The 15,513-nt window shown below is 32.4% G+C and overlaps 1 protein-coding gene across 1 annotated transcript in view; it reads right to left on the bottom strand.

The window, feature by feature from the left end:
- The window catches only part of LOC111000099, a 65,877-nt gene extending 51,016 nt beyond the window's left edge, over positions 1-14,861 (bottom strand). The window contains exon 1 of the mRNA XM_022269443.2: positions 14,313-14,861. Coding sequence (XP_022125135.2) covers positions 14,313-14,787 — 475 coding nt within the window. The 5' untranslated portion in view covers positions 14,788-14,861. The remainder of the gene's footprint in view (positions 1-14,312) is intronic.
- Between the last annotated feature and the right edge of the window lie 652 nt (positions 14,862-15,513).

Raw genomic sequence — 15,513 nt, 5'->3', positions numbered from 1 at the left:
CTTTTTTTTATAGATTTGGATTAACATTCAGGTGTCATTTCTATTAGAGTAATTGTATAACAGGCCAATGAAAAGTGAATATGATGAATAATAAATTTATTATTTTACAATATGCCAATGTAAGTACAATGATACTAGTCACATGGCCCCTTTTACCAATTCATGTATCCGACCCTGTTTATTCTTAGTTCTGTAGGCTACAACGAGCTTCGAGTACGCCGAGAATTCGCGCTTGTGATACTTTATTACATGGCAAAGACAGTAATTATTACTTCAGTACCTTAGCTTCAATGTGCCTGATAAGTTTAATTACACCTATTAGGGCAGGAGTGGTTTTAAAATAAATAAATATTTTGATTAAGTTTGTCAGAGTTGTTGCGCACAGTTATTAAAAAGGCATCAAATTTCATATACAGCCTCTATATGAAATTAGATTATTTATTTTTTTTCAACTAAATAAGAGCCTTGAGAGCGAGACAGCGCGTTACGCATCTCGCTATGCTAATTTTAAAACAGCGTCGATTCGAAGGGAATCCGATGAGCTACCGTAAGATGCGCGCGCAGGCGCCCCTACTCCCGACCTGTCTAAAGCTGCCGCCAAAAATTTGGCTGTTTACTTGTCTACAAACCTACTATAAAGCCTCATGATAAAAGTTAAACTCAAATTCATGAACATTATTTTATTTTATTTATTATGTCATAATGTTATAACAAAGTATATGCGTAGGTAATTCTTGAACGATTGCTTGATACATCCGTGGTATTACTGAAAGGCGAAAAACTATGGAAGAATCTGCGTGCTGTAAGCACTGAGATATCTCACAGATATACCAAGGCATTTGTGTTCCTACATTTGTGTTTAAGTCATTATTTTATTTATTATATTAGTTAAATTATCCGAATTAAAGATTTATAAACATCTTGATTGAGACTATTGATAGGCAAGAAGGATGTTTATCTTAGCAATTTATATGGTAAATTAAGATTAGGTTTCGTAACGCTATTTGCGACAGCGGAAGAATAGCTGCATCTGACACTCGCTGAGAGACCGAGAGAGTAACGCCAGCGTCAGTAATGGAGAGGCATCGAAATAGGAAGAAAAAAATAATAATACTCTAGAAGAACATTAAATTTTTTTTTATTTTTTTTTATAATACAGTAAGCAAACGCTAGAGGCGAGTGCGTTATCAGCCTTTTAAGAAATTGAAAGATCTTTGCTTGAGACCCTAAGTCGAACTAGACCGCAATATATATATGAAGAATTTAAGAAGAAATAATTTTAGAAATTAGAAATAATTTTTCTGTGTCTAAAAAAAGGAACATTATAAATATATTTTTGTACATAGATCTTTAAGTTTAAAAGAGCGAACGTCAAAGCCTTCCAAATGATCAAAATAATTATAATTAAGAAAAAGCGTTCCAAGAAGCCTACTGTCAGCTTAATTCATTCAGTTTCATAAATATTTCAATAAGAAAATCATATAATAGAAGTGAGGACTTAATAAGAGCGGTCTTTCAAAATCTTTACAATAATTAAAAAATAATTTCCGTAGTGTTCCGACTTTCAGCGACCCGGCCAAGTACTTGGAAAGAAACCCACATACTTAGTAGTTACGTAAAGGCCATCTCGGATATCAAAACGGCCTACATTTACATTTCTAAAAATGGCTATAATATATTATGTTTTTATTTTCATATAGATTTAAATATAGGATGTGTTAATTATAAAAGTAAAATGCGATAATCTTAGAGCAGCGGTTTGGACCTGAACACGTCCATGTCTTATGATATTTCTCGTATTATACGAGCCACCATTTAATAATTAGAATACTTACATTTATCGTATAGACTAAAGCGTTACATATACGTATATTATAGGTGTCTTATTTTATACTGACACCATATGCCCTAATAGAGAAAATAAAATAAAAATAAATTATTTATTTTATTTTTAACTATTTATGTTTATAATTTTGTCCAATTTTTGTGTACAATTTCTTCCTTATTGTACGCAAAATTTTCACATTAGGGTCTAAATCAATAATTCTAAAAGGACTAAGGTGAGGTGGTTCTAAGTCTATATGGACCGTTTAGTTAGTCATTAATTGACTGGGACTTATTTTCAAACCCATCGGAAGATGTTTATTTAATATTGCTAGTCAGTTGTGAAAGCCGTATGTTTTCTGCTTTCATGGTTTAATTCCAACTGGTAGTAACCTTGGCTAAGGTCTAAATGGCTAAAATACACAGCTCCTGTTAAGGAATCTAATACATCATTAATATTTAGTAAACAAAATTTATCATTTTAATGCAATATGTCAAATACATCTTAAGGCAATTATTTAATTTTCTGTAATATATTACTAAATTGGAATTATGTTATCTCTTAATAGTATAGATATATTTGTATATATTTGTGACACTCAGTTTATCACCTTCTAAAAAAATACATCGGAATATTTTGCACAAATAAAATATAGTTATGTTATCTATATGAATAAATAATAAATAAATAATAGTATTTTGATGGGTATATTAATATGGTTAATCGTCAGAATATTATGTTCAAAATCGCATTTATATCTACTTAAAAATCTTGTCCTAATATGCCATCGGTTCTATAGATATTTTTTTAACACATAGAATTTATGGTGATGGAACTCATTGATATTGTAAAATAATTTTACATAAACAAGACCCGATATACATGACCACCAACGACGTTCACTTTTATCCGCTCTATAAGGAATGGAATGTTTAAGTTCTCTAATATCTTTTGGCTCATCGCTGACAACGATGCACCGGTATCAAGTAACCAATTGCGCCTTTGATTGAATACTTTGCAATAAATAGAGTTCATATTTTCACAATAAAAATGTTTATGCACGAAAAATCCACACATTTTCTGCTATGCAGCAAAATCCTGAACCTAGTAAAGGATTTTGCTGATTAGTCTCTGAATTCTCGCTATTACCCAAACTAGCAATATTTATCTGCTGTTGTTGCATACGTCCATGAAACTGTGTGTGGCCACGAAAATTACCACGACCGTAATTAGACGAATTATTATAATTTTGTCTTTATTCACAAATAACTTGTCAATAATAACGTAGAAATCCATGGCGAACGACACAGTGTATGACATAATGAATGTTATATAATATTTCGCATATTGCATCACTCAATGTTTACGAATTCTTCTACCTTTTTCGGGCACATCCCGGCGCCCTGGCAGGCGCCATATAAGGTGTTGGGAATCAAATAACAATGCCCATGTCTTATAATACCACTTAATAATTAGAGTACATTATTCTTATAGACTAAAGCGTTACATATATGTATACGTATATATATTATAAGTATCTTATTTTATACTGACCCCATACCATTTATAGTTATATACCTCTAGTAGCCACTGGGTTTCAAACAATAATACCACCTTGGCCTGCATCAGCTACCAAGTGGAATACAGAGAACTAAGTAAGAAACTGAATCCCGGCTTTGGGCTAAGAACACGGAACAAAATATTTACTCCGACATAGGTTTTAATACTCAAACTTTTCATTTCGATAATTACTGTCCAGTTTATTTGTATAAAGTAAAAATATTTTTCAGACCGATATTCCTTATAACAATTGCTTGTTAAATGAAATACCTGCAATGCAGTGAATCTTTTGATCGCACTTACTGTGCCCCGTGGAGAAAAATTAAGTTTCTCTATTTTAGATTTCGCTTTTGTTTTCGTTTCATTTAATGCAGTGCATTATACAGCTGTTTCGTAAGATAGATTAGATTTCTACTAACTAATATTATCTTAACAATAACATAACGACTGAAAAAAATACCAATTATATTGGACGTTAACGAGCTTTGTACCAAACTTAGAAACTGAAATGTTATATTTAAGATTTACGATAAAATCGCGGTTATTTTATGAAAAAAAATAAATATGAAACACTAAAACTAGCGTTAGAGGTCTTTACGTTTGGAATTAAAAATTTGTCAAGACTGTGTAGAATATATTTTAATGTCCAAATATTAGAACAAAGTCGGCCGCTTTTCAACCGTTTGCCATGGATTTATCAAAATATATTTTCGTACAAATAGAAGAGACAAACAAGAGGTTTGTGGGGTTGAGAATCTACAACTAAAAACGACGAATGTTCAACAGCACTTGTCAAACACTCGTGAGTGAGTCGTCAGTTAATTATCCACAGATCTCACGAATCGAAATAAGGGATATATTTATTTTATTGCTTTATCAACTATGGGACAAAAATTATCAATTCTTATAAGTATAACACAAAATATTTCAATGGGGACCTAGAGGGATCGAACTGCCTTGCCCCGGATGAGAATAGGAAGTTGTCAATCCTGCGCCGGATCTATCCTGCTGATGGCAGGGAATTACATTCCTCATACACTCAGTTCAGTCGATCTGTCAATAAAGTTCAAAATGTTCAGTCTGTTAATTGCTGTGTCTGATTCTGCGAAAAAATTATTAAATATATAAAGGCGGCAAACAAAACCGAAAGAGCGGGTTTCGCGAGGATTTGCGCCCCGGCTCGCCCATGAATATTGTTAATAAAAATATTACCGATGTATCCGGCGCGTATTTCCCGACGCGTAACACGTATATCGTGAAATAGTCTATTGGAATAAAGTATAATTATTATTTTTTTATAAAAATTGTGAGACAGAAAAGTTTGTCATATTATTCCCTCATTTTGAACAATCAAATTTGAACACGTTTCACCAGAAAGTAGTCTTTATCCAATAGAACAATATGTTAGTATAGGGAACAAGGAATATATGATGAAGAGTCAAACATTTCTCAAATTCTATTCTCTTATAAGTACACGATAATGTAACATAATTTTCATACCGATTTTAAACCAAATATTCCATTTGGTTTGATATGAAATATTTAATTAATCGACTGTCAAATGCCAACCCGACGAATGCGGTGAGTATGCTTCAATGAAATTTCAGATGCCTTTGTTGATACATGCAAACAGTTATTTCATTAAATTATTCCGTTGTATTAATTGATGGGTTATGTGCTAATTGGTAAAACACACTACCGAGAACGAAATGATTGATCTTAGGAATTATATTATAATGACAAATGCGAGTTTTCGTAGAGGAATGGAATTAGAGGAAAGGAAAGTGGTAAGAGGTAAGGAATATTCCCAATAATATTTATGTTTCATTGACCAAAAGGTGTTATTGATTGTTGCCTGATTTTATAGACTTCGAAATTTTTTAACCTTAAGTTAAGGTACCGCGCTGAAACAAAAACTTTTTTAAATTTGAAATAATTGTCTGTTGTTATTTTGCTTTTATTTTGTTATTTTGCTTGCTTGACCGATCGAGTTTATTATGTTTACCTACATTTTTGTAGCTGCTGTGTAATTTTATATACGTACCTACATCTGTGCGCTCTATACAGTGGCGTAGATGCCTAGGGGCTACGCGGGGCAGTGCCCGGTGACCCTCAAGCTCAGGGGACCAATTTTTTAAAAGTATGATTTCATATAATATATGACAGATACATTAGTCAATAGATAAACAAATTAAACTTGTTAATGATATTATTCCTACATGTGTTACAAAGAAAATGTAGTTCTCGTTCCATGTTTTAAAGATCAATTTAAAAGTCCGATAAATTGACAAACTTTAATTTGCTTGCGAATAATTGCCTACATTCAATTCAAACGGAAATTTTTCGTGAAACTTTTATTCGATATAAACTTTTAAAGAACTCATTCGCTGGTATATATAGGTGAAACACGACTACTAAACCTATGTAGGAAAATCTATAATTTACATTACACACATAGGTATTTGTCGCCTCTAATGTCAAATGCTACATGCGCATAAGCATGTCAAACCTTCTTAATCACAGATAGACAAGAAAATGTATCGAAAGGAGTGCTCTAGGAAATTGAAAGACATAAAAAAAGAAATAAAAGACATGGCAAAGTTAATAAATTCTGAAACTTCTAGTGAAGATTGAAATGGAAATGGATAGGACACATGATGAGAGAAGACAAAGATAATTGGACAAAAAAGCGTCGGAATAAATTCCTCGCTATCACTACGAGGAAGACAATAAAAAAGATGGGAAGATGATATACTAATGTCAGCTGGCCCAATATGGCTACGTAAAAGCTATACAGCGAGAAGAGTGGGACCTCTTAGACTACGCCTATGTCTGTAAGCTGTAAAACAGAAATTAGACTAAACTATATATATTAAATTAAACTATATATATCATCACATTTTTCTGCTGTATAAGTATTTTACAGCAATAAAAGCTGTTATTATTTTTATATCCAACGATCTTCCATGGATGACAGGAGATTTTAAACCATCTAACAATACGGTTACCTTCGTTATGAATGTACTCAGACATTTAAATATAAAAAAAATGTGCAATTATTTACTTTCGACTTATTTGATTTTACTGTTGATAGCGTGAATGATTTCTAATATCTAATCGACCCATACTACGGTTTTAAATCAATGCCAATTAAAAAAACACGCTGCATTAGTTAGTATATGTATAGTAAATACTCAACTTGACTGGAGTAGGCTTTATGCGGTAAATATATATATTTATAAAACATAACATGGAAATGGTTCTCGTCGAATGAATGAATTTAGTATATATATAATAGAATATTACATATGTAATATGTTTTTATTGAATGCCGATTCGTCTTTGTCAAGATGCATCGCAGGTATTTTTTGCATAAATATCTATTTCGTTCCAAAATCATAGCATAGGTCAGCCATGATTTTGGAACATATATGAAATTCTACTGTAGCTGTGTATGTCACTGACCTCCTAAGCTTTGGACCGATTTGAATTAATTTTTTGTATGCGTTTGGGTGGCTTAGATGGTTTCAATCCACGAAGTAGCCCGGTAGATGGCACTGCAGTGGGTATCTAGGTTATTTATGTATATCGAAAATCATCTGTGCATGTATTCATAATTTCTCCTCTAAACAGCTGGACAGGTTTTAATGAAATTTATCGTGTGTTCAAGTGGAGTCGAATATGATTTACATTTTTTTTTATGTAAGACGTATGAATATGATACCGTCTGTCGCATTCGCTAATATCAACCTAATTATTTCCTTTCACTAATGAAAATGACTGTGATACGTGCATTTAAGCCATATTAATTTCGAAAAAAAAAAAGGTTTCCGTAGCATACCAGTTATGAAAATCAATAACATAGATGAGAATCATAATCCAAATTGTACCAATTTTTTTTTTAAATGCCTATAGAGAACCCTTTATGCGGGCAGCATTTCTCGCAGTTTTGTAAAACTTATACTCTGTACGAGGTAAGCACAAGCTTAAGATTCACCTTAAATCTTTAATAAGCGCCTGTGCACTGGCATCCCATGTGCCAAATCTATCCCAAAGGGAAGAAAATCGAAGTTGGACTCTTGTATTTAAAGAATATCAACTGAAATCAATGGAAATAATGATACCAATATCGAATAAAATATTCATAAATAAATAATAGAAAAATGTTAGTTACGTATTATTAGTTTTTTAATTACATGTTTGCACGAAGATTATAAATTATTATCAATAAACTACAGCTTAATGGCATACGTTATCCGATCACGTGACAATCACTCCTAGTGTATTTGCAATACGTGTATTAATCAAAAAGACATAAGGCATATATTGGCATCCGATTCATTGATACGTCTATAAATACTGAACAGCCCTCGTGACACATAGACTTTCGTTGCGCGAATAGAAACGACAATATTTTAGTGAATTACATCGAATGCACGCTGAACCTAACTAATAATAGACAATTTTTCAGTATGTCGTCGGTTAGTTTACTATGTAAGCACGTGTAAAACTCTAGACTATGAGTACGTTAGCCTAGCGTGACTCTTGACGGTCACCTTATGTTACAGAGGGCATTGACCTCGAACCTAAATGTCCTAGGATTGAACTAGACGATGTCTACGTTTATAGCACTTCTTTTAATGAAATTTTGTAAGAATATCTTTCAGAAGTGGACCGTATTAGGATGTTCCTAGCGAAATAGCTACATTACCAAGATAGAATGTTATAACGTAATTTCTAATCATGGAAACACATTATTGGAAATTAATACACTTACCTTTCCCTTGCAATATATTTATGAAAATATTATGTATGTATACAAAAATAGTGATAAGTTTACTAGAATAGAACATACGCACAATGTTAATACTCGAAACAAACGCAGGCTGCAATTTCCCTGTTCTAGAATATCTACAGTTGGTAATTCTTTTTTGGGAAAAAGGATACTGTTCTTTAATAAAATCCCAGAGTCTCTTTTATCTCTGTCTTTTAATAAATTTAAGAAATGTATGGAAGAAAAGCTGTTTGAAAAGGCTTACTATAAAGTTAGTGATTATCTAGTTGATAAACGGGCCTGGTACTAGTGCTGGGCAGGCTACTTCTTATAAGTATTGTTGATGATTTTTAAATTAGTACCGAGGGTTTTTTACGCCGGCTTTTTTTCTCGGCCTACACCTCTTCTGTCTTCTTTGCCGATGAGTAGGGATGCCTACAGGTTCCATAAAAAAACATATTTTTTTAGGTTATATTATTTGGAACAATATCTTAGAATATCTTAGGAGATGTAACACTTATAGACGACCTCCGACGGATCGAAGGCCTCCTCCAAATACGTCAAATTGACATGCACTTTATGCGATCCTAATTAAGTATTACTCGAATACAGGCTATACTATTTTTATCTCAATATATTTGCAAATACCGATCTACAACATAACAGTTTTCAGCACGCAAGTCATTTGTTATACTTATTTTTATAATAACTAAATAATAACATATATTATATAACTAATATAACATTATGTTTATAAACAATATAAATTGTATTTAACCAACAGAATCGATATTATCTTCGCCACTAATTGCTTGGTTAAACCAATTGCTTCAAATTACCTAGAGTAATTACAATACACCTATTGAATTATTATCAATTTGATTATCCACATGTATTTGCCAGTGCCTAAACACTTGGCAGGTCATTTATACAAGCACCAGTAACCTTTTTATTTCTGTTCGTCGGAAATGTTCATTAATAATGCACTCCTTTGATATAGACGCAGGATTGCAACATATCTTTTGTAAGTCGTAGCCACTACTATTCTTAAGGGGCTCTTATACCGTTCATTTTTTCACGAAAATGTATAGCTGCAGAAATATTGTCGAGATATATATTTTTCAGCCTGTTCACCATTCAAATTTTTGTTTTTTTTTTACACGCTTGTTTTTTTATAGTAGGCAATAGTGTAGACACATATCTCTTCATCATTATAGGAGACCGAAGAGCTGGCAGCTACCTCGGACCAAGTATTAGTCTAGCCATTCAAAGGGAACGCTGCCAGTATCTTGGCAGATGAGGGGATGGGAGACACTTTAGTCTCCTTTTAATAATATTTTTTAGTTATTACATTTTATGGATGTTTATTATATTAGAATTATTATACATATTAAATACTATTACATTATTAAATAACATACGTTTGCCGTAATCTCCGCATGAGTCTCTCTGAGTATCATATGTTTCATCATTATTTATCTGTCTTAGTTTAAGATTTTGCCACCAAATTTACATACGTCCGTGTCTGATACATTGTTGTTACCACCAAAATAATTATCGTCAGTAATACCTGCTTTTTCCAAACATGACCCAACTGGAGGACTGGAGGCCCAAAGTTTTAAACGCTACTTTGATCCAGTATTTAATAAAACATCCGATTAAACAAATTAAACTGTTTAATTTTCCTCGTCTCACGTGACTCCTCGGAATGAAAATTTTCCGAGTATTATTACTTAAGGCATTTAGGAAACGGTGAAAAATATCATAGAGAGTGGATGTTGTATTCAGTCACCAAAAAATCCGTTAATGGCTTCTGTTTCAATTCATTAATTTTTAATTCAGTTCTGTATTGTAGCTGAATTTAAGAAAAACTTTTAGAGGTTGAAAAGCTCTGGTACGATGTTATCTAGAGAATATATGTGATCAAATTTCTAAGTACACAGAATCGTTTTGGATTTTATAATGTATTAAAATATTAGTGAAATTCGATCTTTAAATTTCTGAACATATACATACGACGTGTAACGAATGATTCAGATTTCAATGATATTATGTCGACGTACCTCGGTTCAATAACATGCCGAAATCCAAAATGAAATAGTATTCATTACTCGGTAACCAAATTCAACATTTTAGCTTAAATTTTTTTCGTATTCATAAATATTTTTCAATAAGGATTACATATACACGTTGAGCAAATTAGTATTATATTAAGATTTGTCAATTTTAACGTGGAATCTAGAAAGTTGAAAATAATAGCAGAAAGCTGGGAAATTTCTAAATTAAAAATTAAATTTCTGTCCAATTATCGACTGTATACAGTATACAACTGTCGCTGGATTTATGTAATTTATAATACAAAATTTAAACGAAATTAATTTGGACATAAACAAATTAAGGGGCTATGATAATGGATCAATTCAATATGCGCGTAAAGAGTAATGGTCTTTAAAAAAAGATTGCACGATATAATTCCTCGCGCTTCTTATATACCGTGCACTAGCCATAGATTAAATTTAATAGTTAACCACGCTGCCAAATTTGATCATCACACGACTGGGCCTTATAATAATGTAAAAGAATTATATACATACTGACCTTAAAAACAGTTAAGTAGGTATAACGTCATAAATAAAGTATGTAAAGTATGTAACATCACTTTTCTTTCGGTCAAAATTAAGAAATCATAAAAAATACATTGAAACTTGAAGATTCGTAAAAATTGGAGGCGATTCATGGGTTTCGCACACAGGCCCAGCATTTGAATTCCGAATCGCTTGGTAAATAAATTCAACATTTAAGTCAGAATCACATATGTTTGCTAGTATGTATGATAAATACAGTGTCTTTGAGAGTAATACAAAACATAGCTTTAAAAAGTGTTACAGTGTAAAATATGATAATTATTTGCATACCTATTTTTGTATGGCTGATTGTGTGTTTTTATAATTAATAATAATAATGTGTTTATTCATTTTAAGTACATTTTCATTCCTAGGTTTTGGAAACACTTTTAATTAAAAATTTAATTTAACTTTTAATTAATTAAAAAAAACACTTCTTAAAAAAAATACATTATTTGACCTTATTATTTATTTATAGTGTGAGTGAGTGAATAAGTGAGTCAGTGAATGAATGAATATAGTGTGTAATTAAATTTCATTAATCTGAATGTAGAAGTGGTACTAATTTCTCTCTTGCAAATTCTCTTTTTCTTTCTCTGGCAAATATATTAAATACTGTCCCATAACCCTTAGATTAGGCAAAGAAAGTGTCTATCGCGTTCGATCTTGAGCCTCGTATTTGACTTCGCTCCAAGTCTTTCTGGCTCTCTTTGCCCCATCTGCAACTGCATAGGGCTAAGTTTGCCTGGGACGCTTTCGCCTTCCTTGTGGGTTCCAGTCAAGCGCCTGCTTGGGATTGGGAACCCTTCGGAGCCTATCCATTTCCATTTAATTAATTAATTTAAAATTGTTTTTTAAAATGTCAGTCACAAGACACCGGCTTGTAATAATATATTCGCCTGTCGAATTCTAATCCTGACTGTTATTGATGGAAATAAAATATATACTTAGGGTCGATTGCTTATGTGATTATAGACATGGTTCGTCATAAAGAATGCAACTCCATTTTGCCTAGAGAAGCGTTTTGCGGGTTTTTAAAATCAATTTTATTTTGAATTTTTTAAGTCAATACTTAGGTTTTCCTGTCACCATTAAATCAAAATAAAAAATTGTTGTGTATTTATAAAGTACCAGCTTATTATTTTTAATGCAAGATTGTAATGTAAAAGTTCGACTCTATCAAATTTACAGAATTCTTGAAAACCTCAATATGAATAAAATGTATTGTAAATATCATTTCACATCGAAATATACATGAACAAGTTGCTACGAGAGTTCGGCTAGTTTATTTTCTCATATGTTAAATAAAAATGTAGGCAAATTTTTGTTCATTTTTATAAGTAGTAAAATATTCACGTGCTTATGATAAAAGTACTTAGGTTTTTGGTAGTTTAGTATTAATTGTAAAATTGCTTATGACTCCTAGCATTGTTTTGATGGTGCATTACGTGACAGACTTAAAATGTAACGGATAATTTTTTGAGAGCCATAAAATAAGTGGTAGAATGACAGATTTCCATACGGCTATTTTCCTACGGAAACCCATTGTTTTCAAACTAGTGTCTCTTATCACTTCATTCGCTTGCAAATATATATATATATATTCGCATATATATGGGGTACCTGAATATCTTTAATAGAGGTGAACAATAATTGAACGCATTGGAAATCCTATAATATTGACATAATATGGTTTAAAGGGCTTTCCTTATGCGTTTCATTTTATATATATCATAATAATTATGTAACTGCCCTGTAACAGATATTTCATTTATTCAAATTGTTGTTATTGTTTCAGTATTTTTTCATTTAATCCTTAGTTTACGTTAATAAATAATTGAGTAAATAAAGTTTTTTGTCTCCTTATATTCTGCGCTGGGGATATACCTTTAGGAGACCACTCAGTATTCCTTTATTTCCTTTTTCTATCACCGAAGTATTTTACCATTAGATTCTTCTTTTAATTTTGGTATAAGTAAATGGCAATATATATTATTATTTTTCAAATAAAATTTTAAATTTCGTTGTCGAACCGTTTAGACGACTATGAAGACCAAGACATATCTTATTCTTATAGTGCGTACCCTTTCGAAGGTTGGAGATCATCTTGATTATTTTAATAATTATTGCCGCTCTTGTGATTTGGTGCTTTCACCAAGTCATTGCCTAAGGTCACCTGATACCTGTCACTTTTACTTGAATATTTATTTGAAAGAGCTCATAATTTTTCCTTTTCTTTATCGTCACAGTTCTTTGTTCATCTGAATTCTGACCAGAACTGTTGTACTTCGTTGGCGTTACACGCTTTTGATCAAACCTAATTAGTAATATTTCTCTCTATTGGGTAATATTAAATACATTTTGTCTTCGTGAGATTTAAATTAATGCATAAGTTATTAATAATTAAAAACACCCTTGCGTGTTTATAAATGTATATTATTAATTAGTTGTTAGTTTTTACATTTCACACCTTACATTGTAAACAGTTACTTAAAACCCATTTAAAATCTCATTAATTTTATATTGCTACGAAATGTCAATATTGAAAATTCCGAAATAGAGTTCACTCTGTAATTTATTTCAGATGACCTCATTTCAAATGTAATTGTGGCATCACAATAATGATTAAGATAGATAAAATTAATATTTTTCGTAAACAGTTCTAGATTTTTTTAAAGATTTGTTTAAGTATACATTTATTGTTATATGGAAATTCTTCTAGCTTAGTTTATGTATTAGGAAAGTTAAATTTACCGCATAACTTACAAATTACGTTGAGTTGCTCGAACTAGATCGGGGATTAATGCTTGTTAGTCTGAAATATTATCTAATTTTGCCCACACTTAGAGTGTCAGTAGTATAACAATGCTGTTAAACTAAAAGATTATTTTAAAAATATCACTTGTGGAGCATGTTATATATATAGGTTGTAAAATCATGGTACTCATAACTTTTAAATCGTATATTTTTATTAATTGATATTAATAATAAACTTAGTATAATACTTAATATAAATTAAAATGTATAAAGATATATACATATGTACTGTTGGTGTGGTAATGAATTGTGTAAAGTGACAGATGCCAATTGCTTTGTCTGGCCTTGGAAAAAAAAGAAATGCGAATGTCACATCATTACCGTAACGATAAGGTTTTTCACTTTATTTTTATTATACTAATCGCTTGGCTCGTAAACAGAAAAAAAAACGCTAGCCTATATAAAAGACTAAAAATTTTCGCAAAGCATTACGTCATGCATACAGTCGCAAAAGCATTGTATAAGATATGTTTCTAAAGAATAAAATATTTAATATACTTGAACTTGACTAACTACTATGTATAACGTATGAAATTTAAACACCTCCGTAATGATAATTTTTTTTGGCTGTCTTACTATATAAGACATTTTTATATGTAAAGGCATCGAAGACTTGCTACTTGATGCTGACATGAGGATGTGATACTTGAGATGCATGTTACGGGTGAGCAATTACGTCCTTGTCAGGCATATTAAGAGGAAGGTGACTCACCCAGAGGCTGGTGAATCGTATGTGCATCGCAGTCCGCGCAAACTGACGATCGCATCATCCTCTCCCTCTGCAGCCGCCGCAGGAGCTGCAGATGCTGCGGGGTAAAAACCGTCCCAGATCTCTCTCCAACCAAAACAACATCACCCGCTTCCCACCAAGCCTGCTCACGCAAAGTGCCATCCCGGTTAAATAGCCCCATATCTTTGTACCCTTCTGGTGGACTGAGGGCACCAGGCTCAGGCTCCTGATAGCGCTCGCACGCCCCGCATCCTGAGCATTCATCGCCTTCCCCCTCATCAGAATATCCACATTCATCCCGGACAACAATAATGTAATCCGCCTCAAAAAATTCATTAGCAGTCTCGTCGAAGACCACTCTATGCTTTTTGGATTTACTCCCCTTTTTAAGTGATGATTTTAAATTTTCGTGATCCTTGTTGTGCCGCGTGTCACGAGCGGCGCGTTCGCCGCGCATCGTCGCGTGTGTTCACGACGCGAAAGGTCGGCAGAATGCCGGAGAGCCGAGAGCCAAGTCTAAGAGCGACAGCGATTGTTGTGCCGAATGTTAACGACGACTGCAGCGCTCCGCCCGCCTATCGATTTAGCGTTTTCTCAACGCAACACTGACTTGAAACCACACCCGATAGACCAAGGGTCCATCCTGTAAACCGAGCCACGACGAACCACATTTTCACGTTGTTTCTATAGCTTGACGTTTGAGTCACATAAACAAATTCAAGTAGCTGTCAGAATCTCTCTGGTATAATAGTTGTTTTAGGAATTAACCTGTTTATTTTAATAATAATTTAATAGGTTAATTTTTAGGCGTATTATTGTATAAAGTCTTTCTGAAACAAAAGAACATTGGTCGACGACAGTGGCAAAAGTTAATGGACTAAGTTCAGTACATATCCATCCAAATAAAACTGTGCATATGTGAAAAAAATAATAACATTATTTTATAGGATCGGTAAATGAATGAATGTGTAATTGGGATATGTAAACCGCAGGAAAATTAAAAATTGGTAAAGCTCATGGAAACATTTTCCTCTTCAGTCTACCAATCTATTTATTTATCAAATCTCCACCAATTTATTTAGGTAGCGAAACTCATATCTTTTAAATGTGTAATACCTAATCCACAATATACTTTATTTTATATCATTGTGTTCCAGAAATATATAACAATATCCTGTTTTGA

Source organism: Pieris rapae, chromosome Z (genome assembly GCF_905147795.1).
Source record: "Pieris rapae chromosome Z, ilPieRapa1.1, whole genome shotgun sequence".
NCBI lineage: Eukaryota > Metazoa > Arthropoda > Insecta > Lepidoptera > Pieridae > Pieris > Pieris rapae.
The sequence above is the reverse complement of the archived record's forward strand: the minus strand, read 5'-3'. Positions and strand labels throughout refer to the sequence as shown.